We start from the raw sequence: 24745 nt of genomic DNA on the forward strand, positions 1-24745 counted from the left end.
TTGGAATTTTTTATTCTAAAGAATGGACCATTAGCTTACTCTTTTGAGATGTCTGATAAATTTAAAATATTGAATGAGAGTCAAATGATGATCAAAATTTTTACCAATATACTGAGACTGTATGTAATAAAATTAATTAATTCAAAGCTATCAATTATGACAGTTCACAAAATAACTATAAAACATGAACTTAATAAATGTGACAGAGGTCACTGCCTATTTATTATGGAAACTGGACAAAGTCGGGGCCTAATTTTTATATGTTTTATAGAAATATAAATGTGCACATCATATACACTGCAATATTTGAAACTTCTACCTTTTGCCTTATAATTAGTGCAAGTCTTAAACTGATTAATCTCAGCACTCCTAGGACAGAATTATTTAAAAATAGCTGATGTTTTATGAGTGCTTTGTATGTGATAGGTATTGTGCTGAATGTTCCACATGCATTACTTTATTGATTTCTCATGACAGAATGATGAGGTTCATACTGTTGTTATCCCCACTGCAGAGAGAAGGAAACTGAGGCACAGAGAAGGGAAGCAACAGTCCCAAGATTCCCAGCACGATTTTGAACCAGGAAATATAAAAAAAGAGCCTGTCTTTCTTACACATAATGTAGTATTATTACTTCCTTGACAATATTTTATTTTTGATTTGCTAATTACTTTCCATTAAATCAACAATTTGCATGTAGATATGCTCGTAACCAAAATGTAACACTGAAAACCTGTGACCAAAGCAGCTTTTTGGTTTGCATGATTCGATATATATGTGTGATATGTGTATTTTACAAATGCAATTTAGTAATGATTTTGCCTAATTAATTTTAATACTTTAACAAGCCAATACCACACACCACAAAATAGTCTTCCTACCCATTTTTAACATCAGAAGTCAAATGTAAAATGTAGAATTTCAGATACACTAATACACATCATACTATCCAGCTTCTCACATGTTTAGGGAAGGGGAAGAATAAAAGCCAGAAACAGAAATCAACAACAAAGAAAACTCGAGTACATCATAACTTGTCAAAAGCTAAAAATGGTCCTGTTTTTCTAAACATAGCAAAGGGAAGGAGGTAAAATAGATCTTCACACATGTAAAGGAGTTACAAAAAAATGAACATAGATATACCGTATGAGGCTAATTAGGTGAAGCATGCAGAGATAACTAGTATTAAGCATTAGTAAGAACTGTAATTAAGAGTAGTTATAGTAAAGATTTATAATAGGGTGCTGTTATTTACATATAGTGGTACTTACATCCCTGTACAGCCAAATCTACAGCCCAAACCAAAGTCAGGTGTGAAAGAAAGCACAACAACGTCAGTGAGTACTAGGACGTAGAACAAGGAAAAGTGTACAGTTTGTTCTTTATTTTAAAAAGCTAGCAATCACTTTATAGGCAATAACAAGCAAAAAGTTTCACGTGGATAAGCCAACAAATTGGGCTCACCGAACTATACAAATACTTACATCTATATAGTTGGCATTAATGTAATCTGAAGAAGGATCATCCTCGACAGGTTGCAGAATTACTCTGGAGTGGTCATCTAAGGTTTTTAAACAATAAAATAAAGCTATTAAATTTCCCCTCTGTTCCGAAACAAGGACCTCAGTAGATAGTTAGAGTAATTCAGGGGTTGTTGATAGCTTCTCCATAATAGAGGGCTATTCAAATTTCCTTAAAGAAATACAAGAACTCTTTTTTTTTATTGTGTTATGTTAGTCACCATAAACTACATAATTAGTTTTTGATGCAGTGTTCCAAGATTCATTATTTATGTACAACACCCAGTGCTCCATACAAGGGCTGTGATGAGTTCCCTACTTATTATAATATTCTGTTAATAAAGCTTCAATGACTAGCATCTTCATAGTTGGTAGGTTTTTAGGGAACATGGGAATGTCAGATGAATCATCATTGGATTTGTCTAAAGGACTGAACTTGTTGTAACTACTAATTCTGCTTCTTAGACCTGGTTTGAAATGGGTGGGATCCGTTCCTGCTGCTGTGTACAGAAAACGAGCCAGAGAACTAGAGAGTGAATTTTGAATCTCTGCTCTCGACTGCTTACTTCTTGAAAGTCAAGACTGAATTCTGATGTATTTGGAAGATATTTTAAAATAACTTAAATTGAGATTCGAATGGACCAAGTACATCACTAGCTAGTCACAAACTAAACTATGCAACTTTCCTTACCGCTCCTGTGGTTCCAAGGATAACCAATTTACTTATCCCACGCAAACACCCTGAAGACTTAATGAAGTCCCTAATGACAAGTAACACGGAGTGGCAGGAGTTCAGCCATGGGCTCCAAGGCAGAAATAAAGGCTATACTGAAAGAATAACACTCTCACCTTGAATGTATTTGGTAGAAGTGTTACAGCAATTTGTCACTGAAAAGACCTTTCTTTTTCATTATCCTGATATTCTCAGCTGTCAATAACATCCCCATGCATTTACATGCAAACATAACATCAAACAGCACGTTATCTCCACAGGCTGAAGAATCTGAGTCAATTTAATTAATGAAGATGACGACAACTTCAGAGTCACTGCCAACAGCCAATGCTGCTTTAATATTAAATAGATCACTTTACAAACAGATGTGCCACCCTTTGGGATTTTTCTTAAAGTTTAAAAGCATGTAAGGAGGACCTGCCACTATTATTTATCTTCCACACACAATATTTACACTCACCAAGAACTGTATGAGAACTTACATGCTATAATGTTTCCATATCGATTTTTTGCTCTATTTTGATCTTTTTTAGCTACATCCCAAGATGCAGACTGTCCTTCAAAGAAGCTCTGGGAAAAAGAAAAAATAAGAAGAAGACTGAATTTAACTCCTTTTCCTGGATCAGGTTTATCTGTTCTGAAGAACAAAATAATAAAAGCCACTCTTCTCGGGGAGGAAGAGAGTACTAGAGGAGTAAACAACTTCTCTTTTCAGATCTCAAAGCTTGTTTGTTGGACTCCTACTTGTTCATTTTGGATTGGACTGAGTTCAAAATGAGGACAAAAAGCAACTTTAGGGAAAAAAAAGGAGCTTGAAATGATTTCAAATTTAAGATTGCTGCAACTCTGAGAAATGGCAGTAGAGAAAGCATCAAAACGTCAAAACTACCTTTAATGAGTATCTTTCAAATGTTTTTCTCTTAGCATTTGTAACAGGAAAAAGAAAACCTGTTTTCCCCCATAATTATTCATTAAATCGTGTGCAGTACATCCCATTTCAGTTTCTTTGAAGACCATGAAAAGGACTGAGTCTCTACAACAAGGGACCATATGAAGATGAAAAAGAGTCACCATATCCAAGGATCTTGGAACAGATGAATTTGCTGATTGGTTTAATTACCATATACAGCAATTTAAAATATGGGTATAGATTTCTTTTTGCAGTAACACTTAAACTTTGCTCAACACAGGAAATGGGGTCTTCAAAGAATCAATGGTTTTTGAAGTGAGGTACACAGGAATACACACGAAATGCAGAAAAAAAACCGAGCTCTGGCAGAATCTTATAATTCCTTGCACTATTCTGTGGCCACAGCACAGTGTTTCCGGTGTGTCTCTAAAACCAGCTTTCAAAATTCACAGCTAATTTTATTTGCTCCCAAACGGAGGTATACAAGCCATCTGCAAAGAAAATACAGAGTTCAGAAGATTCTTCAAGCAGTCAAACTCATTTTAGATGGTCTTTCAAAGTCAAGTACTGCTTGGATTCTTTCACTTTAAATGTGTGTACACGGTAGTTTTGAATATGGTGGTCGAAGAGCTTCCTTCTATGCCTTAGGCCCACACTTCTCAGTAAATGCCAAGTGGCAAAGGAGATTTGTCCTTTTGGCTATGTTATGTTTATTGAGATGTTGAGTTTAAACCACTTCCTGGGCAATATGACTTATATTTTGGATTTAGTAGGAAGGGGAAATCAAGTTGGAAGAATAATTTCCCACATCCTTCTTTTGGCTTCTTAAAATTGTCTAGATTTGCAATGCTCTGTTTTTCTTCCTGGTCACTGTCAACCAATAAGCCACAAAGAAAACTAAGAGTGACAAGCAGTACATTTAGAACACAAAGATCGACCCCAATTTTCAGCAGATGGGCAACAAGTAAAGAGGCAGAGAAGTAGCTCCTGCTTCCATCATTTAACTGGTTGAATCTATAATGATACATTGGGGCTCAAAGGATCCTGTTAATGGATTTTTCCAGGGGTGAAATATAAGATCTAACATAGGGGTTTTTAAATAGCCCAGTAAAATTCTGGAATCCAACATTTAAGAATTCTTCAAGTGAATTTCGACCCAGAAAGTGCCCTCTCTTTCAATTCTGTCTGCCCCTTCTCCCTGCATACACATTTGAGGATATTCTCAGAGACCCAAGATTAGAGTCTAAAGAGTAGACTCCCCTCCTTGACAGTAAAGGGCGGAGGAAAAAGTCCAATTCTATTCTTATTAGAAATAAAATTTAACATAACAATGAAATTTTCACCTCATATTCCTCTTTGAACCCATAGCTGTCTGATGTCTTCATGAGATTAATGTGCTGCAGTAAGTCGGCAACCCTGATGGCTGGGTGCAGCTGTCCTGTCTGGTAAGGGGATTCTGTCCCCTCACATAGGTAGCGAGGCACATCTAGAAGACGACTGGACTCTGCTGTGGCACTGTGGTTCTCATCTGGTGGTTTTCAGATTCCAGAAGATTAAAAAAAAGACAAAGTTATCTTGTTTAATATATATCTATGCAAAGAAGATTGTAAGAACTTAAGATTTTTCTGATAACAGGAGGAAGAAAAAGAAATCTAGCATATGGTGAGTGCTGTGAAGTGTGTAAACCTGGCGATTCACAGACCTGTACCCCTGGGGATAAAAATATATTATATGTTTATGAAAAATTAAAAATTTAAAATTAAAAAAAAAAGAAATCTAGCATAGATCTAGGGCAGCTTCCCTATAAAGATAAAGCCCTTTACATCAGCTCAAGTTATGAAGTCAGAGTATATTATATTTATGTCAGTGAGATAACAGGTGCTGTGAGACATAGACAGCTGATCCACTTTCAGAAAGTATAAGTGGAAGATTTTGCTGCGTTCTTCCTTTTTCTTGTATCTGCAGTACCAGCAGCATAGAGTAGGGCCAGAAGATCAAGTTGTCAACTTGGAGAGGTGTTTTCATTGGTGGGTAAACTGAACAAACTCCTTCCCCACAGTATCCCAACCTTGCTCACAGACCCCATCTAGGCAACCCACCCCCACAGGGCTGCTCTCCGTGGCCTTGTGGGCCTACTCTGCCGCCTGGGGCCGCAGTCCAGACTGGGAAACATGGGCCTTCTCCAGAATCATCCCCTGGCCGCACTATGTCCACCAGTCAGGTTACACATGCGTTTATACTCAGTCTCTACGCTTTTGGGTTATTAGGATGGTTGTTGTTTTTATTGTGAATATATTTTGACTTTTGTGGTCACTGTGTGAAAGAAACTACAGTATGTCTCTGGGGCAAAAGGTGTAGGTTGTTCCTCTGGAATTCTTCCCTGACCCATCATGGCTGAGCCACATGGCTGCTTCGTTATGTTCCCATGGCCTCCTGTTCTATGTGTCCTTTCTTTTGCTCTATATTTTAGTCATTTGTCTCCTGATCTCTTTCTTTTCACTAAATTCTGAACATTTAAAGTGTAGAGTCATAGATGTCTTTTTGTTCCTAATGACCAGTGCAATGCAATCACTCAATAAATATGTCAGTGAATAAATTCGTTAAAAGAAGCTGAATCCCTCACCACCCACATTTAAGTGTAGGCCCCATCCCCATTGTGTTATTAGTTGAAAATGAAACTTTAAAGTCTCTTTATGTCATAAGGAAGAAATGAACAAGAACATTATACCTATGAAGAATAAATATTATTTTAATGACCACAGCACTAATTATTACAATGAGAAAAAGCATGCTTATATTTACCACATTTAAACTTACCACTTAAAAAAAAAAAACAAATGTTTTAAGGGGTATTACTTTGGAAAGCATTATACTGCCATATTCATTAACAGAAGAGAAAATACACTCTTAGGGGAACTTTTGTTTTTAATGATAATGCATACTGTAGAGAACGATATTTAATTAACAGTTAAACATATTTCAAGTGCTGGTACATTTGCCTGTTCTATCACCAACTCTACAAATAGGATATGGCAAAAAATGAATTGTTGTCCCCATGATAAACATTTTTTCTTCCTGGAGAAAGGAAAAAAAAAAAAAAAGAACCCCACAATCAGATTTGTGTGCGTCTGTAATTTAGTTTGATTGCATTTAGTTTATATTCCCTTATTAGGCTGAATGCTTTTTTCTTTTCCTTTTCTTTTGGTGGGGGGCATTTATTTCTAAAAATACCACATGGAATCCAAAAAAACCCCTGGTGGATTCTGTTGTGACCTAACCACCCCTCTATACACCAACATTTGTTAGCAAATATGATTTATGAATTTCCTTTACTTTCTATGAGACTACACTCAACTGATCTGTCTTTACTACAATATTACAATCAATACACTGACATAAAGGTTAACATGAAAATTAAACTAAAAAGCCACTGATTTGGGCACTGTCACAGAATATACAGCTTAAGATGAGAAGTAAAGAGGACATATAATGTTGCAGACACAAAATGCAATCACCCAAGCCAAACTAGGATAGCCCAGGCTCTGTGGAGTAGCCCCAGAGCTCATATCATATCTCCTGGTGCAGCAGAATATTTACAATTATAAAAGGCTCAGTGAGAAACAAAGAATTCACCCATATTCCAAATCTTACACGGTATGTGCAATATGAAATAGACAGTGTTTTCTGTTTTGCATTAAGCTTTAACACATAATACAAAGAGCAGTATTCATTAAAATAAGCACATATGAATTATTAATCTCAATACATTTCCACCTCATTATACCACCTAATAATATCGCTAGTAAGTGAGAGTACATGTTCTAATCATTATCTTATTACACATTTAAGAATAATAACTCCGTATACTCTTGATGGAAAGGTTTTCTAGAATTCTTTGCAATGCACTTACCAGTTATAGGGACTTTAACCCAATGAAGCAGTAAAACACAAAAAACACAAAAATATGAATCAATATGAAAAGTTTGAAGTGTTTTTAAAATCAGTACGTAGGTATTAATATTAAGCAATATTTGAAGTGATCTCAAAAATTGCTTCACAAATACAAAATCAAGTGAGTTAAAATAACTGTAAACACTATAATTCTAAAAATGATGAAAAATGCAAGAAATAATTTCTACAACTAATATGATTCATGAGATTTCGTTTTTAAAAATATTAAAAAAAAAAAACACCAACCAGCTTGACTTTCAAAATGCAATAAAATGCATAACAATTGCGTCTATGGATAGATTTTATGACTTTTGTGTTAACTCTAGCCTTCCTTAAACTTAAATATCCCTTTTCACAGTGCAAATTCTTATAATAATCTTTTAAACATTATAGTTTGTAAAACTCACATACATTATTTCACTTTCTCTTTATAAAACTGTGAAAAAGTTTACAGATGGGAAAGCAAAGACATAAGGCAGTTTCATGGGTTCATACTGTGAGTCCCCAGGAGAACTGAGACTTGGACCAAATTCAACATTTTCTTAGAATATTACTGTAATGAAATTTGAACATTTAGGTAACTAACTTTTCCTCAGTGAGTTTTTAATATTTTAAGTGGATTTTACTTATTAATTTGATGGTGGCAGCATTCTGCTTAACAGAAGATGACATTTTCAGAGGCATTTGGTACCATCCCAATGATCAGATTCCTGGCTCCTCCTTACACGATTGGTCTACCCATTGGGATGAATTCCCCAGTTTACTTCCCTGCCATTATTGGTATGGACATCAAAAGGAGAGTTCAATCAGAGAAAGAGAACATTGACTTTCAGATTTTTTTCAGAATATATATTCTTTATATTATAAAATTATAAGCTTAAAAATTATTTTAGTAAAAAAGAGGTGTGTTTCACTTAACTGAATTAGTTGAACTGTTTCCAAATACTTTAAAAATATGTTTAAATCTTGAATACATGGATAGTAAAAACATGCATAAAATGTAAGATAAAGTTTTATGTTTGCAAGAAATTTGAATTTTTATATTTAATGAGAGAATTGGGAACTTTTAGGTATATTTATCAGGCAATTTCCATATTTCTTTGGTAAAATCTTAAATAAAACACGGGGGTAAAACTAACACAGAGATTCTTAACATATATGCTAGCTGGTCATGAATCACTGGTATGTAATTAGTCAAGGAATAGAGTACAAATTAAAATGAAACTCCTCCCATTCTTAAATATACAGTTAAACATTAATTTTACATTTGAAAAGGCCTTATTCATTACAAGCAGTACCACTGGTCTAAGATGTTGTATAGTGGTAAAGCTTGGTTATTCTAGGTATCTTGAAGGATAACACATCATGTAAGATGCATATAGAATGCAGACTCCACATCAATATTATAGTAACTTCACCTGCATTTATAAATTCTTAATAAAGACAAAACTAAAGCAAATGCTCCTTGGAAATGTGTTCTTTATAAGTTGCTATAAACTTAGGAGGATTGAGAAAAATCTTTCTATCAAGCAGAATTTTTTTTATATAAACTAAATCATTCAGGTAGCACTGGCCCCTGAGGGTGCAAGTGCACTTGCTTCATTCTGCTAACCTGCATATGCAAACGTTGGCCAGATATGAAGGGTCACTGTACTTTTGCTCCAAATCTAACAGAACCAAGACTTTAAAAATATGTTGCTTTAAATAAAGCATTTTACTGATTAGAAATCCACTAGCTCTGATTGGTTTGATGACAGTTGTTCTCTTTGATAAGATCATGACTTAGTTTTCAAAATCAAGCTGCTTCCTACACTGTAAATAATTACTATGTAGACAAAGCTTTAAGTCATGCAAGGATGTGTGATCCATGCAAGGAAGAATGATAAAGAATTAGGGCCTCACCTAACACAGCAGTCGGCACAAGTGGATCATTGGGCACTGCAGGAAAACAGAGCTCATGAAGGAATATATTGCCCTCAAGTTGTACTTTACATTTTTCCTTAAAATAGATTTATGTTTCTTAAGAAATATAACTACTCAACTTTGATTATTATAACTGGCAAAGGCAAAATTCTCTTTTTCAGCTTGGGTTATCTCAAAACACCAGGAAAGGTGCATCTATAATTAAAGTTCAGTTCTCCGTTCAATTTTAAAAGCCAGGAAGATTCAACTTGACATTATAAAGATTATGACATGGGGGCGGGGGAAGACCCATTTAAATCTCTCAAGTGCAAGGTACTTGGAGAAATAATTATCTCACATTCATTCCAAATACATTTTTTTTTCAGCTAACTGTAACAAACAGAGTTTATCCTTTTTCCAAGTTTGTAAGCGGATATCTACAGTTGGTTACACTGCTGAATTCACGCTTCCTAATAAAATATTAACATAAGGAATAGGTAGAAAAGTGTGGGGAACAAAAATGCTCTCAAATGTCTTTTGATTAATTACTAAAAAAAGTGGTTAGAGAGATGGTACATCTATATTTTCAGCAAAACTTATTTTCTTTTATTTTTTTTCAGCAAAACTTATTTTCAACAAAACCAGTATTTTATATTTTTCTCTATCATATATATTATAGTGAAATAGGAGTGAAGTAAATAAAAAGACCCTATCATGATTAAAATTAAATTCCAAAATGACTCATACAGCATTACAGCTATTAATTTGATGTTGATATATATCAAGGAAAATGATGCCAGTAATTACTGAAAATTTTCACCAAGCTGAACACTGCAGGAAAAAAACCCTTCCCTTTCTGAAAAGACATAAATACACACAACCAGGGCACCTGGGTGGCTCAGTGGGTTAAAGCCTCTGCCTTCGGCTCAAGTCATGATCCCAGGGTCCTGAGATAGAGCCCGCATCGGGCTCTCTGCTCAGCAGGGAGCCTGCTTCCTTTCCTCTCTCTCTGCCTGCCTCTCAGCCTACCTGTGATCTCTGTCTGTTGAATAAATAAATAAAATCTTAATAAATAAATAAATAAACACACACAACCTACAAATCCCTTATTTTTTCAACCTCCCCACTACGTATGTGTATAATCTGTATAGGAAATGATATTTCTTTTGTTTGCTTCTTTCCTTATATCCATATTTCAAACTGGAGTAGGCAAATCTCTGGAATTTGAGAATGCCTCTGTGTATACATGGCCAGGGATAAACATGATTTGTTTTCTTCATGTATTGCTTGTACATGAGGATTTGAAGGAACAGGTAATTTCACTTAAAATTTAAGGACCAAAATAAACACAGTGCTATAGAACAGAATATAAAATTCATAGGAAATCTGAAGATAGACAGTAATATTGATTATGGGGCAATTATTCAAATCATCTGCCATGAAGGAGTACTTAAGTATCAATGTTTTAGAAGTCCTGCCTTTATAGATCAACATCAGGAATTTTTAATATAGATGAACAGATGGATGGATGGATTTTACCATTCCCTGCCAATCCCCCAGTTCAAATAAATTTTTGGATTTCACATCAGATACTTAAGAGCATGTTGTCTCTTCTTTCCCCTAGTTAACGTTTTATTACTGAAATTCTCCAGGACTCGTTGTAGAATAATAGAATAATTTTACTCATGCCATTAATTCCCAGAAAGAATTATGATGTTCAAGTTCTAAAGGAACTTCACCTTACACAAAAGAAGACTCAAACGGCAAAATAATTATAAATAAATTCTGAAGTGAGCTAATTTTATGTAGGCAATCAAGTATTTCAACTTAGAGCAATGACATATAATTTGGTATTAAGTAGTATATGGATATCATTTATGATACAGTAATAAAATTCATACAGTTTGCAGTTCAACGAAATCCAGTATCAAGACTGAAAACAAGTCCTCTTAAAAATTCCATAATATTCCCTAACATGTTTCTCTTTCTGGCTGCTTTGTCCATTTCTGTCTTACTTTTTCTCACCATTCAAAATTAACATGTTGAATTCAAAGTGATTTAAAGGGCTTCAAAATCACTTATTAGGATTTTAATGAAGAACTTACATCTTGGACTGAAATTATGCTGGTCCATGAAGGTGATGGAAAGAGGGTCTTCTGCATGCAGCGTGCTCTGATCAGCATAACTTCTGTCCATAGCATTCACCATGTGAGTCATCTCCTGCCGGGTGTTCCCCATGGCGTCTTTGCGTTTTTTAGCAAGTTTGCTGCCAAGGCAAATACAGATGGGAAACCTTAGTGAGAGGCTTGAAGGAGAGTTGACACCAGCAGTAAGTAGTTCGAGAAAGCCCAAGGATAAGAATACATATAGATGTAGTTTGGAATCTCTAAGTTTCCTAATTTCAGGAATTAGGTTGGATATTCAAATGACACCTGCTGGTAGCTATACAACTATTTGTCATATGGATATCTCAACATTCAAGTGGTCAAACGAAGCCTTTCATTTCTCTTATCATTAAAACAGCCATAAATTATGACTATGCTTTATTAAAGCCATAAATAAATACTTTCTTAGTAAAACTGTTTAAGGAAAATTTAAGCTAAGGCTAAGTTTTGTTTTTCGGGTGATTAATTCTTTTGATCACCTTTTAGAAGTTCTTCTGGGGAATAACATGACTAGTTTTCCAAGTGTAATTTACTAGAGTTACCCAGTTAAGATGCACAAAGAAATCTCATTCTTCATTCTTTGTTTTATCATTCAGGAAAAATGTAACATGTGTAGCATTAACGCATTTAGCAGCATATTTATAACATTAATTCCCAACCTAATCTGGAGAATTGCAGAATTTACCACTGCTAGATTTAATGCAAATACACAAATATATGGAAAAATTATATACTGTGTAAGAAAAGTACCCTGAGAAAGGTTGAAAAATACAATGTTGACACATTATACAAATGATCATAATCTTGAGTTATAGCCATGGTCAAATCCTAAAAATGTGTTTTAGAACCATGTGGCAGAGTCTTAACTGAAGAAGTGCCTTATAAATGCAGCAGGTCAAGTAACTGAGGGGATTTAGAAATTAGTAGAGTGAGACGTTGGAACTACTCAAATATTGACATCTTTAGGATGTGAAACATATTCTGGTTCTTTGTGAATGTTACACATAAAACACGCAATAAAAGACTATTAACTGTATATAAAACATTTATATCACATTAACAAAGCAATTTATATATAATATAAATAAAGGCATTCTAAAAGCCTGCAGTAGCCAGATTATGTTTATGGCAGCAGTTATGTTGCCTTGGAATTATTCCTCAGTTGTCTGAAGAACGCCATCTCTCAGCTAGATCATTAACTAGGACATATTCTTCTGATTCTCATTAGAATCTATCCTAGAGTAAATATACTACAAATATTTTTTTTAAGGTTCATGTAATGGTTGTGTTTGTGTCCAAGGGCTTTTCCTTCATAAAATGAATGTGTCAATTTGAGACATAGTCTGGATTTTTCTTCCTGAGTACTATAGTACTTGGCCTCGGTGGGAGGTTGATACCCAACACACCCAATACATTGATTGATACAACAGATTTGGCACTTAAATAAAATAGTCAGAAACTAGGCTTTGGGATGCAAATGGCATTACTTTTTTAAAAGAAATAATAATAATGGTAATGACAGTACTAATAACTGGACAACAATGACAAAAGTGTAACAAGAACTACCACCACCACCATCACTACCATGACCATTACCATCCTCATTTATTAGTAATATTTGCTGCATTCATTGAAAGAGTTAATATCTCTTTTTTCTAGGCTAAGGGGTAAAAACCCCACAAAAATCTTAAAGATTTCAGACAGGGAATACAGATGACTGCTGTTGCTAGTGCTAAGTCATTGTGTGGAAGGTGCGGATGGTGGAGAACTGGAAAGCCACTTAGGGGGCAACTAGGTCTAAGTGACTACTGGCATTTAATCCCAGTGTTGAACTTCTGATTTTAAAAATTATTTTTAAAGACAAGTCATGAATCTGAATATTTATGTTCAATTTCCTGATTTTTTTCAAGTCAATCTATTTCTTAAGACCATGTATGGGGCAAATTAAACATCAGCAGGTCATATTTTAAGTCTGCAGATTTTACTTTGCAAACTTACTCCTAGACCATCATATAAGGTATTTGTTCTTTGACCAACAATGTTCCTTTCCCTCTAATATCTGGTGCTCTTCGATTCTGTCTCACTGCATCAGAGGCTTCTCTGATCCGAATACAACCTGCCTCCAGTTAGGTTTCCCTGCTAGGTGTTTTTTTTTGTTTGTTTGTTTGTTTTTTAAAATAGCTAGGCATGGAGCCCAACACGGGGCTTGAACTCATGACCCTGAGATCAAGACCTGAGCTGAGATCAAGAGTTCGACGCTTAACTGAGTCACCCAGGTGCTCCCCTGCTAGGTATTTTTATAGCACCATGTTTTCTGCCTATGACATATATCAATGCATGGTTAATGGCAATGGTTAATGGTATCACTCTGTTTCCCCACTCTGTGTTCCATGGAGAGAAGATGATTACTCCTAGCACTTACAGCATATCTGGGACATAGCAGAAAGTCAATAAATGCTTTTTGAATGGATGAGTTAGGCTTGTTATGCTTCACACTTCTCAATTGTTAACTCAACTAATTCTCAGATCAACCCACTGAAAAAGGGATGAGGATTCTAACTGCATAGATGAGTTCACTGAGGCTCAGACAAGTTCAATAACTTGTACAAGGTTATTAATCTAATAAATAGGGAGGAATGACCTGGTTCTAGCCTAAACTATTACACTATATCCAGTTGCTGGCACTTTTTTAAAATGCCACATTACAAGAACATAATATGAAGCATTTACTAGGCTCTAGGAATTAAACATTAGTTGTCATAAATTTGAGAAAATGCATGTGAACACAGCCAAATGTTTTGCCCCTTAAAAGTGTTAAAACAGTTAAAAAAAAAGCACAATTTAAGAATTAACTCCTTGTCTTTGTTTCTTGGGCAAGAAGAATCATCCCTCAAAAAATTAGAGACTAAACTGGATAAAAATAACACAATTTGAAATATGGATTAAAAATAATGTTAAAATTTTGAGGATGGGCAGTTCAAAACATTTAGAAAAGACAAGTTTAAAGTTTTAGGCTTTACTTTAAAACATATATAATTTATATGTACATTTTGTGATTAAGGAAAAATAAGAGGCAATTGTCAAATGTACAACAGATAAAGTTTTCATGGCAATGAAAGACTTTTCAGATTCACAAACCTTTGTTAGATGACAAATTATGGGGCGGGAGTAATTTAAACTTTGTTACTATTTGCCAGCCATGCATTATCAACTTGGTTTTTTATACCTTAACCCTCACAACAACCCTGTGAGGTAGGTTTTAATTCAGGTTATTGCAAAATAAAAATTAACATTAGAGTTAAAGTGTTTTGGTCACGAGTGACCGTCACTATGACAATGCCAATGAATGTTAGCTCAAAGATCACAACTGGTTTTCTTTTAAATTTTATTTATTTATTTGCTTTTATTAAAAAAATCTCCAATTCAGGGTAGGTATATATGTTTATATTAGATATGTTTAGATTTAGATTAGTTATGTTTAAGTAGCTTTAAAAATCACATATCTGTGACATTCTTTTGAACTATAATCATTAATGTTAACAGTCCTAAGTATTACAGTAACAGTACCATAACCTACTATATAGCCTAGAATAAAGAAATGTTACCCATCCACTAAGAAGCCAATCCCATTCTAACACTATAGGTACATCAATGGTTAATGATAAGCTTACTGACATTCTTATCAATACTTATTGATTCCTATGTTTGATGCTTTTTTCCCTCTCTGAGCAGTGTGTGTGAATGTGTGTGTGTGTGTGTGTGTGTAGAAAATATATGTATATATGGTACACTTCAGGACAATTAGGCAATTCATTTTGCAACTACTTGAGTTTGACAGATGTGCAAATGAGTTTCATTATCTAAGCAGCCAACAGCATAAACTTCTGCAGGTGAATATATGGGTGGCTATAAAGAGGAAAAGTGTTCCATAATTGTATGAAATGGTACAGTTAATTACCTTTGGCTTCATCAAACATGATTTAACAAGGATATTATGATTCATCACAATAAGCTAAGAGCACTGTTAGTTTACACCTGCTTGTTTCAGCAGATTATAAGCCAAGCATTTATGATATTTGAAATACTGGCAGATCTCTGTTATAGTCATTGAGACTCTTACCAAATTTTATTGTAAAGCTAGCTTAAATTTACCTCATAAAATAAATACTGTGGGATAAATGCCCCCAAACATACTTAATCACAACCTTTAAGTCTTAGAAGTTGGTGCATCAAAATTGATCAAGCAATGTCCAAGAATATTTTCTAATATCATTCTTTTGACTTGGATGAATACCCTGGCATCTTTGGTAAGAAACTGAAGATGACTAGAGAAATAGAAGGAACAATATTCTCTGTCCTTATTCAAACTAACGGTCCATACCTAAGTATAGGGTGAGCTAAGGGTTTGGAAGAGAAAAGGAAAAGAGAGGACACCTAGGTGTGTTTTACGTAGGATAAGAGGGTTCTTTTGGTCTTGGTTTTATAAAATCTTTGTCCTGTTTAAGTTATAATAAATTAACTCAGTTTTTCTTTTCTAAAAAGGTACTTTTTTGTTTCTGTGTCATTGCAACATTATCATATTATCTATTTGTTTTTAGAAGAGTTTATTTTATTTTATCTATTTGTTTTATCTATTTCTTCTTTAAACAAGAGCATACTGCTTGCCTAGATGGCCAGACCAAAGGTGTTCTGAAGTTACAATCCATCCTGGATTCCTGGAAATGTGGAGAAAGATATTATCACAGTTAGACCTGACCTGATTTGTAGTATGAGGTATCATGTTTATAAGATACAGGTTTGACTTAAGTAAATAAATGATGTTTTGGGCTGTAGTCTAAAGCTACTAGTGGAAAATTATAAATAAAATTAAAAGTAGCTGAACATACAGAAATACAATATCCCTTTTTAAAAAGATTAACAAAATAAGTTAATGGTTAACTTTATATTTTAGAGTCCAGAAAATATCACCAAAATCACAAACATTTTTAAGATTTTTTTGTTTCTGTTTTTTGAAAAGGGATACTGCATCTTTAACACATGTAAAGTTGTATATCACCCATTTTCTACTTACAGGTAGTAGGAGTAAGAATAGTAGCTCCTCCTGGCAAGCAAATCACAGACAGTGGAAAAAGAGAAGCAATGGTGAATGAAAAGCGTGACTCTGTCACATTCAATAAAGCAGAAAAATGTGCGTTAAAAAATAAAATAAAATAAAATAAAGTAAAATAAAATAAAAGTCATGTTTGGTTTGGTTTGGTTTGGTTTGCATTTCAATTTGCTCATGCATTTGGTTAGATATATATATATATATATTTTTGCCATGCAATTAAACAGACAGATATGCAATAGAAAAATAAAATTTAAAGTACAAAATTTGGAAAACAGCATGCTGATATTTCTCTTGCTGCCAGAAAAATTAAAAAAATTAAATGGATTTTGTGTATTTCAACATGCAGTTAAGCATAATATTATCTATTACCATCAAAATGCCATGACAGATGGAACTGCTGTGTATAGAACTTGTACACTAAATTGGCTATTTTTCTTCGAATACAAAACATAAATATCTATTAATATAGACTATATGCAGAGTGACAACTAAATTTCTAAACGAGTTGTTTTATCTTAATCGTACAGGGGTGCATACATATATTATGTGAATATACATATGCCCCATGCACTATATATACACGGAGATATGTCCACAGTAGATGTATGTGATCATAATATCATATACAAACATTTACTGCATTGAACATAATTTCAATTTATGTTGGGAATTAATAATGTATTCATGCTGCACATTTAAAATATAATACATAACCAATGAAAAAATGGCATACATTTGGAAATAATTCAACAGCGTTTAAATTAAAAAAAAAATGACATTGCGTTTTGAGAGATGCACTATCCCTTTTCTTAGCCTAAAAACTTACTTTATATATACCCTTAGCTGTAGAATTTTACTAAATTAAATTCCAAACCATATCTTTACACAAAACTCAAAAATGCATAGAACTTTTTTCAACATGTCTATTATTCCTAGTGAGTCATAAAGTCTTGAGAAACTTAATTTCCCATAAAAATAAAGATCATAAGAGACTAAAATAGTTTGGTCTCATATTAGTTTTATTATAAATCTGTGTATTAAAAAGGAAACATTATATATTAAAATTGATTAAGCTTGATACTATGCAATATGTTGTTATAAAATCTGTGCCTTTGTGTATGTATAATAAAGATTAGTGATTAAATCATACATGATACATGTGACACATACTACGTTGAATAAAAGTCATTACAAAGTTGATTAGATAAGGGATTCACATAATTTAGTTCTGATATTATATATTGGAGGGAAATATATCTAAATATGTAACTTTCTCTGTCTATAAAATTGCAACTCTTCCTAGTCAGGTTGTGGTGAGGAAGAGAAACAAAGGCCCTGGTATACTTTCTATCAAAAGACAATCAATGTATAATTACGAAAAGTCAAATGTGAAGCATTTTAATAGAGAGGCCAACCATTTAAAATATGAACCAGAAAAAGAATTCATACATTATGCAATTTTAGACAGTTGCCAGAGCATTTTACCCACACAAAAATAATCATGCTTAGAGATTATTTTGGTTTACTTTAGGAAATTTATGTTTCACATTTTTTTTTGTTGCTATTATTTCTGAAACAGAGGGCCATGGATAATGAAGGCTACTATAACATTTAAAAAAGTGTTGAATAAATAACAAATAAAACCAATAAGCTTAACCCAGTTCTAACTGAGTGAGGACATAATCAGAGGCCAACTTCATGCTCTCGTTTCCAATTTGAAGGGACTGGAATGGTTTTAATCGTGAAGCAAAGTTTAATTAACTCTCTATAAACAATTTAGTTAACTGCAAATATAAATTGAAACTAAATAGAGACATAAGATCTGAGAGATTACAATCAGCCATTTTATTGACCTTGATTGGCAAATTCATATTACTAAAATACTTAAGCCTTCCTGTCTCAATTATGATGTATTCTCCAACCACAGAGGTAGACAACAGCAAAAAGAGAAAGCACTATTAGGGAAAGCACGTATGTAGCTAATTTAACACAAAACACTATAATGCATACCTAATGTTTCTAATGCAGATGTGTCTTCTCCAACATATATATCTCCAGGGGATAATTGTAAGGAGGCAATACATTAAAATAAACTCTGATGGATTGATTAAACATGTAGTATGAGTCTTATCTATACTGTTAATGACTTGAGTATAAAACAATCCTAACAGTATATGATTTAATATAATGTAAGCAACATCATTTAGTATTTGATATAATCAAAAATTTCAAACACATCTATACACAAAGCTATTTTAGGACTGTACTCTGCATGTAAAGACTTGTTTAAAAGTCCTTCCAAACTGCAGTATAATCTAAAACATATGATAGGAACGATAGGAGGGTTGTATCAGTTTCTAAGATATGCCTTACAGATAATGACATTTTATAGAAAGAAAAAAATTCAAGTTATAAAAACTGTATACTTTGAAATGTTTTTCAGCAGGAGTATACTTTAATCTCCTGAATAGAGTTTAGTTTAAATTCCAGTAGGTCTTAATATCTTCATAGAATTCCAGGAGATGGCGGTATTGGTTGATATTGTATAAAAGACTGATGTTCAATTAAAAAAAAAAAAAGACTCTTCATATTAATGTGCTGAAATATCTAGCCAGTGAATATTTAATATACAATTTCACAAAATAATATTTAGATTCTTCTCATCTCTTACATGTAGCCAACATGTAGAAAAATAGAGAAAGAGTACAAACTAATTCACAGACCGTAATCCAAGAATCATAATAAATACTTTTGCCATTATTAGTAAATAACATTTCAAAATGTAAGAAATGAATATCTCAAGTTTCTCTGCATCTGAGAAATTTAAATTCATACATTAATTTCAAAGTTAACTTGATGAAAAATATACCTTTATATCCAAAATCAAACTACAAGGAACTGATAGAAATTTATTTAAGAACCATGAGAAATAGACTCAGATGCTGGCAACATTGTCAAAATTCAATTCTTCTTGTTTGTTCTATTTCAAAAGAGCTCAGGGAAATAAAACAGTATGTGAAAACTACTGACATAAATAGTAGGTGAATGGGACAGAACAAAATCAGGTCTTACCTTTTTTTTACAATTAGTATGACAACTAGGAGGAGGAGGATGAACACCAGAATTCCAGCACTTATTCCTGCTATTTTCACCACTCTGTCTGTCTGCTTGGCTGGGTCTGGAATCACTTCTGGTTCTTCTGTTGCTGCTGCTAAATGAATTTAAAAAATAAGTTACTGAAAGCAGCTAATTATCACAAAAGTGGAAATTAGTTCCAGCCAAAAATTGCTATAAAAAGAGAACTTGTTTTATTTGAATAAAAAACCTGGATATATAAATACAAAAGCATGCTGAACTACAGCATAAGGAATTTAGGGTGGAGATAAGGGGAAATAAAGCCTTTTGAATAGGAATTTTATTATCACATAAAAATAAAACAAAACCTAGAAAAGACTATCAAAGGGAATGGTGAACTACTTTTCTCCAAATGTCTGTAAAAGTCAGACACAAGATTTTTAGCCTAGGACACGGAAAGAGATGGTGTCAGACTTAGGATTCATTTGTTTGCTGGCCCATTTAGCAAACACTTCCGAACTCAAGCACTTGGTGCTGTGCTTGGCCCTTCACGGTAGATGTCAATAGCTCTTGGCTGGGACACAAGAGGTTAGGTGAAATAACGCCTTGTCTAACTAGTGGAGGTGTCAGGTTTGATTTGATATAAATGATTTAAAGGAATAGTTGGTTTGGAGGAAAAGAAAAACAAATACATCAAGCAGCATTTCACATTCTCTTTAAAAATAAAACCCAGATGATAAACTTGGGAAATTGAAATTTGAAAAGATAAAGTTGTTCTATTTTTATTTTTAAAATTTTTTATTTCCCAAAAAACTTGTCCCTTCCTCCAATTTCTTTTTTATTTAAATTCTAGCTAGTTAACATATAGAGTAATACTGGTTTCAGGAGTAGAATTTAGTGGTTCATCACAACAAGTGCCCTCACCCTCCTTTTTTAAAGTAGCCTTCATGCCCAGCATGAGTCCAACACAGGCCTTGATCCCACAACTGTGAGATTAGGACCTGAGCTGAGACCAAGAGAAGGATGCTTAATCAACTGAGCCACCCAAGTGCCCCGTAACAAGTGCCCTCCTTAATACCCATCACCCATTTAGTTCCTCTTTTGCCCACCTCCCTCCAGCAACCCTGTTTATTCCCTATAGTTTAGAGGGTCTTACGGTTTGCCTCCCTCTCTTTTTCCACCTTTTCCCATATATGTTCATCTATTTTGTTTCTCAAATTCCACATGAGTGAAATCATATGGTATTTGTCCTTCTCTGACTTGTTTTGCTTAGCATAATACACTCTAGCTCCATTCACTTCATTACAAATGGCAAAACTTCATTCTTTTTGGTGGCTGAATAATATTCCATTGTATATATATGCACACACACTCATCTTCTTTATTCATTCATTATACCTCTAACTTTTCCCTCTTTCTCAAAGCCACTCCCATCCCCCAGATATATACACAATCAAAAGCATAAACCTTATTAGTCAATTTATAAGTTTCACTAACCTTCTGAAGCTATTTTCCTTTTACCTTATTAACCTTGAAAACTGGCAAGAAAAGTATTTTACATTTTGCAATTACCAAAACTGAGGTTTAGAGACACTAGAATAGATTATAAATTGCTCAAGTATACTAACAAAACCTAACACATCTTCCATCTTCTAAAACAGCATTTCTCAATGTTTCCAGATCCATGGTCCCTCCTGTTAAGAATGTGGGTGACAAGAGTATTACGGGTGACTCTCAGAATTAGGTACTTCGGGAAACTGCCTTAAAGCATCCACAACAGCATGAGATGGTGGCTGAGTGAACAAACAAACCCCTAAATTAACCTCATACCTTTCCAATAGATAATTTATAAATTCCTTTAAAAATGAGCTATTGTTCTATATTTTAGTTCTTTCTTTAGCATCTTTATCTTGGCTTCCAAACTCCCTCCCTGTGCTTTGATTCCAAGTTCTGTATATCTGCACATCTCAATATCTGTTCCACTTTCCTGAACAGCCACATTTTCTCCCCAAAAGAGATGGACACAAGATTAGTAATTTTTTAATTTTTCCAAGTATGAAATTAAAAATAACTAATATATCTAATATCAATATCATTTCATAAAATGGTAATTTAAAATAAAACCAGTAGGAAACATAGTTTGAGGAAAAGTGTTAGAGAAACAGTTTACTTTGTAAAACAATTCACTATATCTATCTTAATTTATCTGATTTCAATTGGAGAGGATAAAACCTCCCCATGGTTCCATATTTCATAACTGTTATTCTCAAGTAGGAAAAGCAAGCCTTCAGCTTGTTTCTTCTGGTAAGCAAGGGAGTTTTCCTTTCTGACATGACACTTTCCATATACTCAGGCTTCAGGAAATTTCCAATCTCATTAATTATGAATAGAGGTAGTGCAATGCTTACCACATTTCAAACTATACATTACGGTTCATTTCATCAAGGCATGTATTGAATATACTGCAGATCTCTTCTTTCCCAAGAATAATTTTAGAAATATAGTACATATATGCGTATGAAAATAGGTGGAATATATCTCAAAGTTGGATATAAAGGTAAAGAGGATATATGCTGATTGTAATTCTCAAGTAGATTGGTTTAAATAGCTTCAAATAGGGAGACAGAATGATGCAGAATTCTCCAGGAGAAAACTTCAGTGCATACAACAAATCATCATTGTTCATTAATTAATGCTTATTCTCAAAAGGTTCTAGGTTATGCTTGCCTTTCAGAAGGTAATGATGATGGCTTTGTGATTTGACATATCTCACAGAATTAAATGTTTGTGAAACTCTTTGAAAGAGCAATTCTTGTTCAGTGAGGTTAGTATATATTTAATACACCATTTTAATTCAACAAATATAGTTATGAGCTACTTTTCTAAAGATATTATGCCATAAGGAGCATATATCTCCTAAAAATCTTCAAAACTGCTAAACCTACCAGAAAAATCTCAGAATATATGCAGATGCAAATACAAACTCTGATCCTGAAGTATTAACAGGCAGTCTTTTTTTTTTTTTTTTTGAAGATTTTTATTTATTTATTTGACAGACAGAGATCACAAGTAGGCAGAGAGGCAGGAGGAGAGAGAGAGGAGGAAGCAGGCTCCGTGCTGGGCAGACAGCCTGATGCAGGGCTCGATCCCAGGACCCTGTGATCATGACCTGAGCCGAAGGCAGAGGCTTTAAACCACTGAGCCACCCAGGTACCCCTTAACAGGCAGTCTTAATACTTGCTGGGTTTACAGTCAAAATGGCTAAAATTAGCAAGACAGGAAACAACAAATGTGGGTGAGGATGCAGAAAAAGGGGAACCCTCTTACACTGCTGTTGGGAATGCAAACTGGTGCAGCCACTCTGAAAAACAGTATGTAGGTTCTTCAAGAAGTTAAAAATAGAGCTACCCTATGACTCAGCAATTGCACTATTGGGTATTTACCCCAAAGATACAAATGTGATCTGAAGGGGCACTGTACCCCAATGTTTATAGCAGCATTGGCCACAACAGCCCAACTATGAAAAGAACCCAGCTGTCCATTGACAGATGAACGGATAAAGAAGACATTGCATGCATGTATACATATAATGAAATATTACTCAGCCATCAAAAAAATGAAATTTGCCATTTGCAATGATGTGGATAGAGCTAGAGGGTATTATGTCCCACTAGGTGGGACAGTCTGGTCTCAGTGAAATAAGTCAATCAGAGAGAGACAATTATATGATTTCCCTCATATGTGGAATTTAAGAAACAAAACAGGAGCATAGAGGAAAGGAGGGAAAAATAAAATATGATATAATCAGAGAGGGAGAAAAACCATAAGAGACTCTTAACTCTAGGAAACAAACAGGGTGGCTGGAGGGGTGGGAGGTGGGGGGATGCAGTAAGTGGGTGATGGGCATTAAGGAGGGTACATGATGTAATGAGCACTGGATATTACATACAATTGATGAATCACCTAACTCTACCTCTGAAACCAAAAATACACTTTATGTTAATCAACTGAATTTATTTTTTATTTTTTTTTTTTAAAGATTTTATTTATTTATTTGACAGAGAGAAATCACAAGTAGATGGAGAGGCAGGCAGAGAGAGAGAGGGAAGCAGGCTCCCTGCCAAGCAGAGAGCCCGATGCGGGACTCGATCCCAGGACCCTGAGATCATGACCTGAGCCAAAGGCAGCGGCTTAACCCACTGAGCCACCCAGGCGCCCAATCAACTGAATTTAAATAAAATTAAAAAGAAATACTAGCTGGGTTTAATAATTAAATAACAAAACTGATATAAAGATGATGGGTAAATAATTTCAAATTCAGAGATGGAAGAATTCTTATACGTCTAATTAAATAGATTTGCTGATGAGTTAATCTAAACATATTTTCAGAAACAAAAAGCCAAATATAAAAGTAAATTTCTGACTAAAGACACTGATAACCTTGCAAGCAAGTGTGTTCTGGGTATAAAGTAATGAAACTTTTATAACCTATTATGTAAAACAATATTGCTATTTTAAAGTCATAGTCTATATGTCTTTGTTAAACACTGGACTTCAATTAATTTTTCCCAAACAGTTAAAGAAAAAAGCACCTAGTTCATTCATTTGGGTTAAGTAAGGGTGCCTGCCTGTCATGATTACAACTCTGGTGCAGAATTGCTCATCAGAGCTTCAACATCATTATTAAACTTGAGTATAGAAGACTAATCAAATTCTCCAGGAACATATGATTTAGTGTCTGTTTTCCCTTGATTGTGAATCCCCCTTAAAAATCTTTAGCTGTGACATTTACTATTACTATTGTTACCAGTATTTTTTATTAAATGTCCACATAAATTTATTACTTTAGAGACTTTAATCACACATATTTTTTTCTAAGTTCTTGGCCTACTAGAACCAAGGAACATAAATATCCTATTTAAAATCATTCAAGCTTAGAAGAGTCATTAATGGAAATACAGAATAACCCCTAAGTGAGCATTTTCTATTTTCTTCAAGAGAGCAAAAAGCTATTATAGTGACTGAACCCTTGAGCCCAGTTTATAATTTATGCATATACACAAAGGCGATGTGGAACACCTCTTTCAGAAATGCTTTCCTTTGCCATAAATCTTTACCTTTTTTATCTGTCAAAGATTATTCAAAAAGTCCCATTGTTCTGAAGCCAAAGGCAGCATAATTCTTTGGACAATGAGAAAGAACTAAAGGAGTATTTCCTTTTAATTGAGCAAATTTATGTGCTGCATTTTTTTTTCCAAAATAGTTAAAGTGACCTCATAAATTGTGTCCTTCCTCCCACTATGTAAAAATAATTTACCTAAAAACTTCAGGTAAAAAATTTAGATTTAAAAATATATAAATACCACCAAAATATACAAA

At 34.0% G+C, this 24745-nt stretch overlaps 1 protein-coding gene across 5 annotated transcripts in view; it reads right to left on the reverse strand.

Annotated features, from left to right (window-relative positions):
• The window catches only part of PTPRK (protein tyrosine phosphatase receptor type K), a 554520-nt gene that overhangs the window by 22286 nt on the left and 507489 nt on the right, over nt 1-24745 (reverse strand). The window contains exons 14-21 of one of the 5 annotated variants that reach the window (XM_059400697.1): nt 19364-19502; nt 11122-11282; nt 9017-9052; nt 7074-7085; nt 4507-4691; nt 2736-2823; nt 1485-1561; nt 1272-1289 (exon numbers count right to left, since the gene is read on the reverse strand). In XM_059400697.1, the coding sequence (XP_059256680.1) occupies nt 1272-1289; nt 1485-1561; nt 2736-2823; nt 4507-4691; nt 7074-7085; nt 9017-9052; nt 11122-11282; nt 19364-19502 (716 nt within the window). The remainder of the gene's footprint in view (nt 1-1271; nt 1290-1484; nt 1562-2735; nt 2824-4506; nt 4692-7073; nt 7086-9016; nt 9053-11121; nt 11283-19363; nt 19503-24745) is intronic. The other 4 variants (XM_059400693.1, XM_059400692.1, XM_059400696.1 and 1 more) reach the window with 4 other exon arrangements.

The sequence above is a fragment of the Mustela nigripes genome, chromosome 5 (assembly GCF_022355385.1).
Source record: "Mustela nigripes isolate SB6536 chromosome 5, MUSNIG.SB6536, whole genome shotgun sequence".
Lineage (NCBI taxonomy): Eukaryota > Metazoa > Chordata > Mammalia > Carnivora > Mustelidae > Mustela > Mustela nigripes.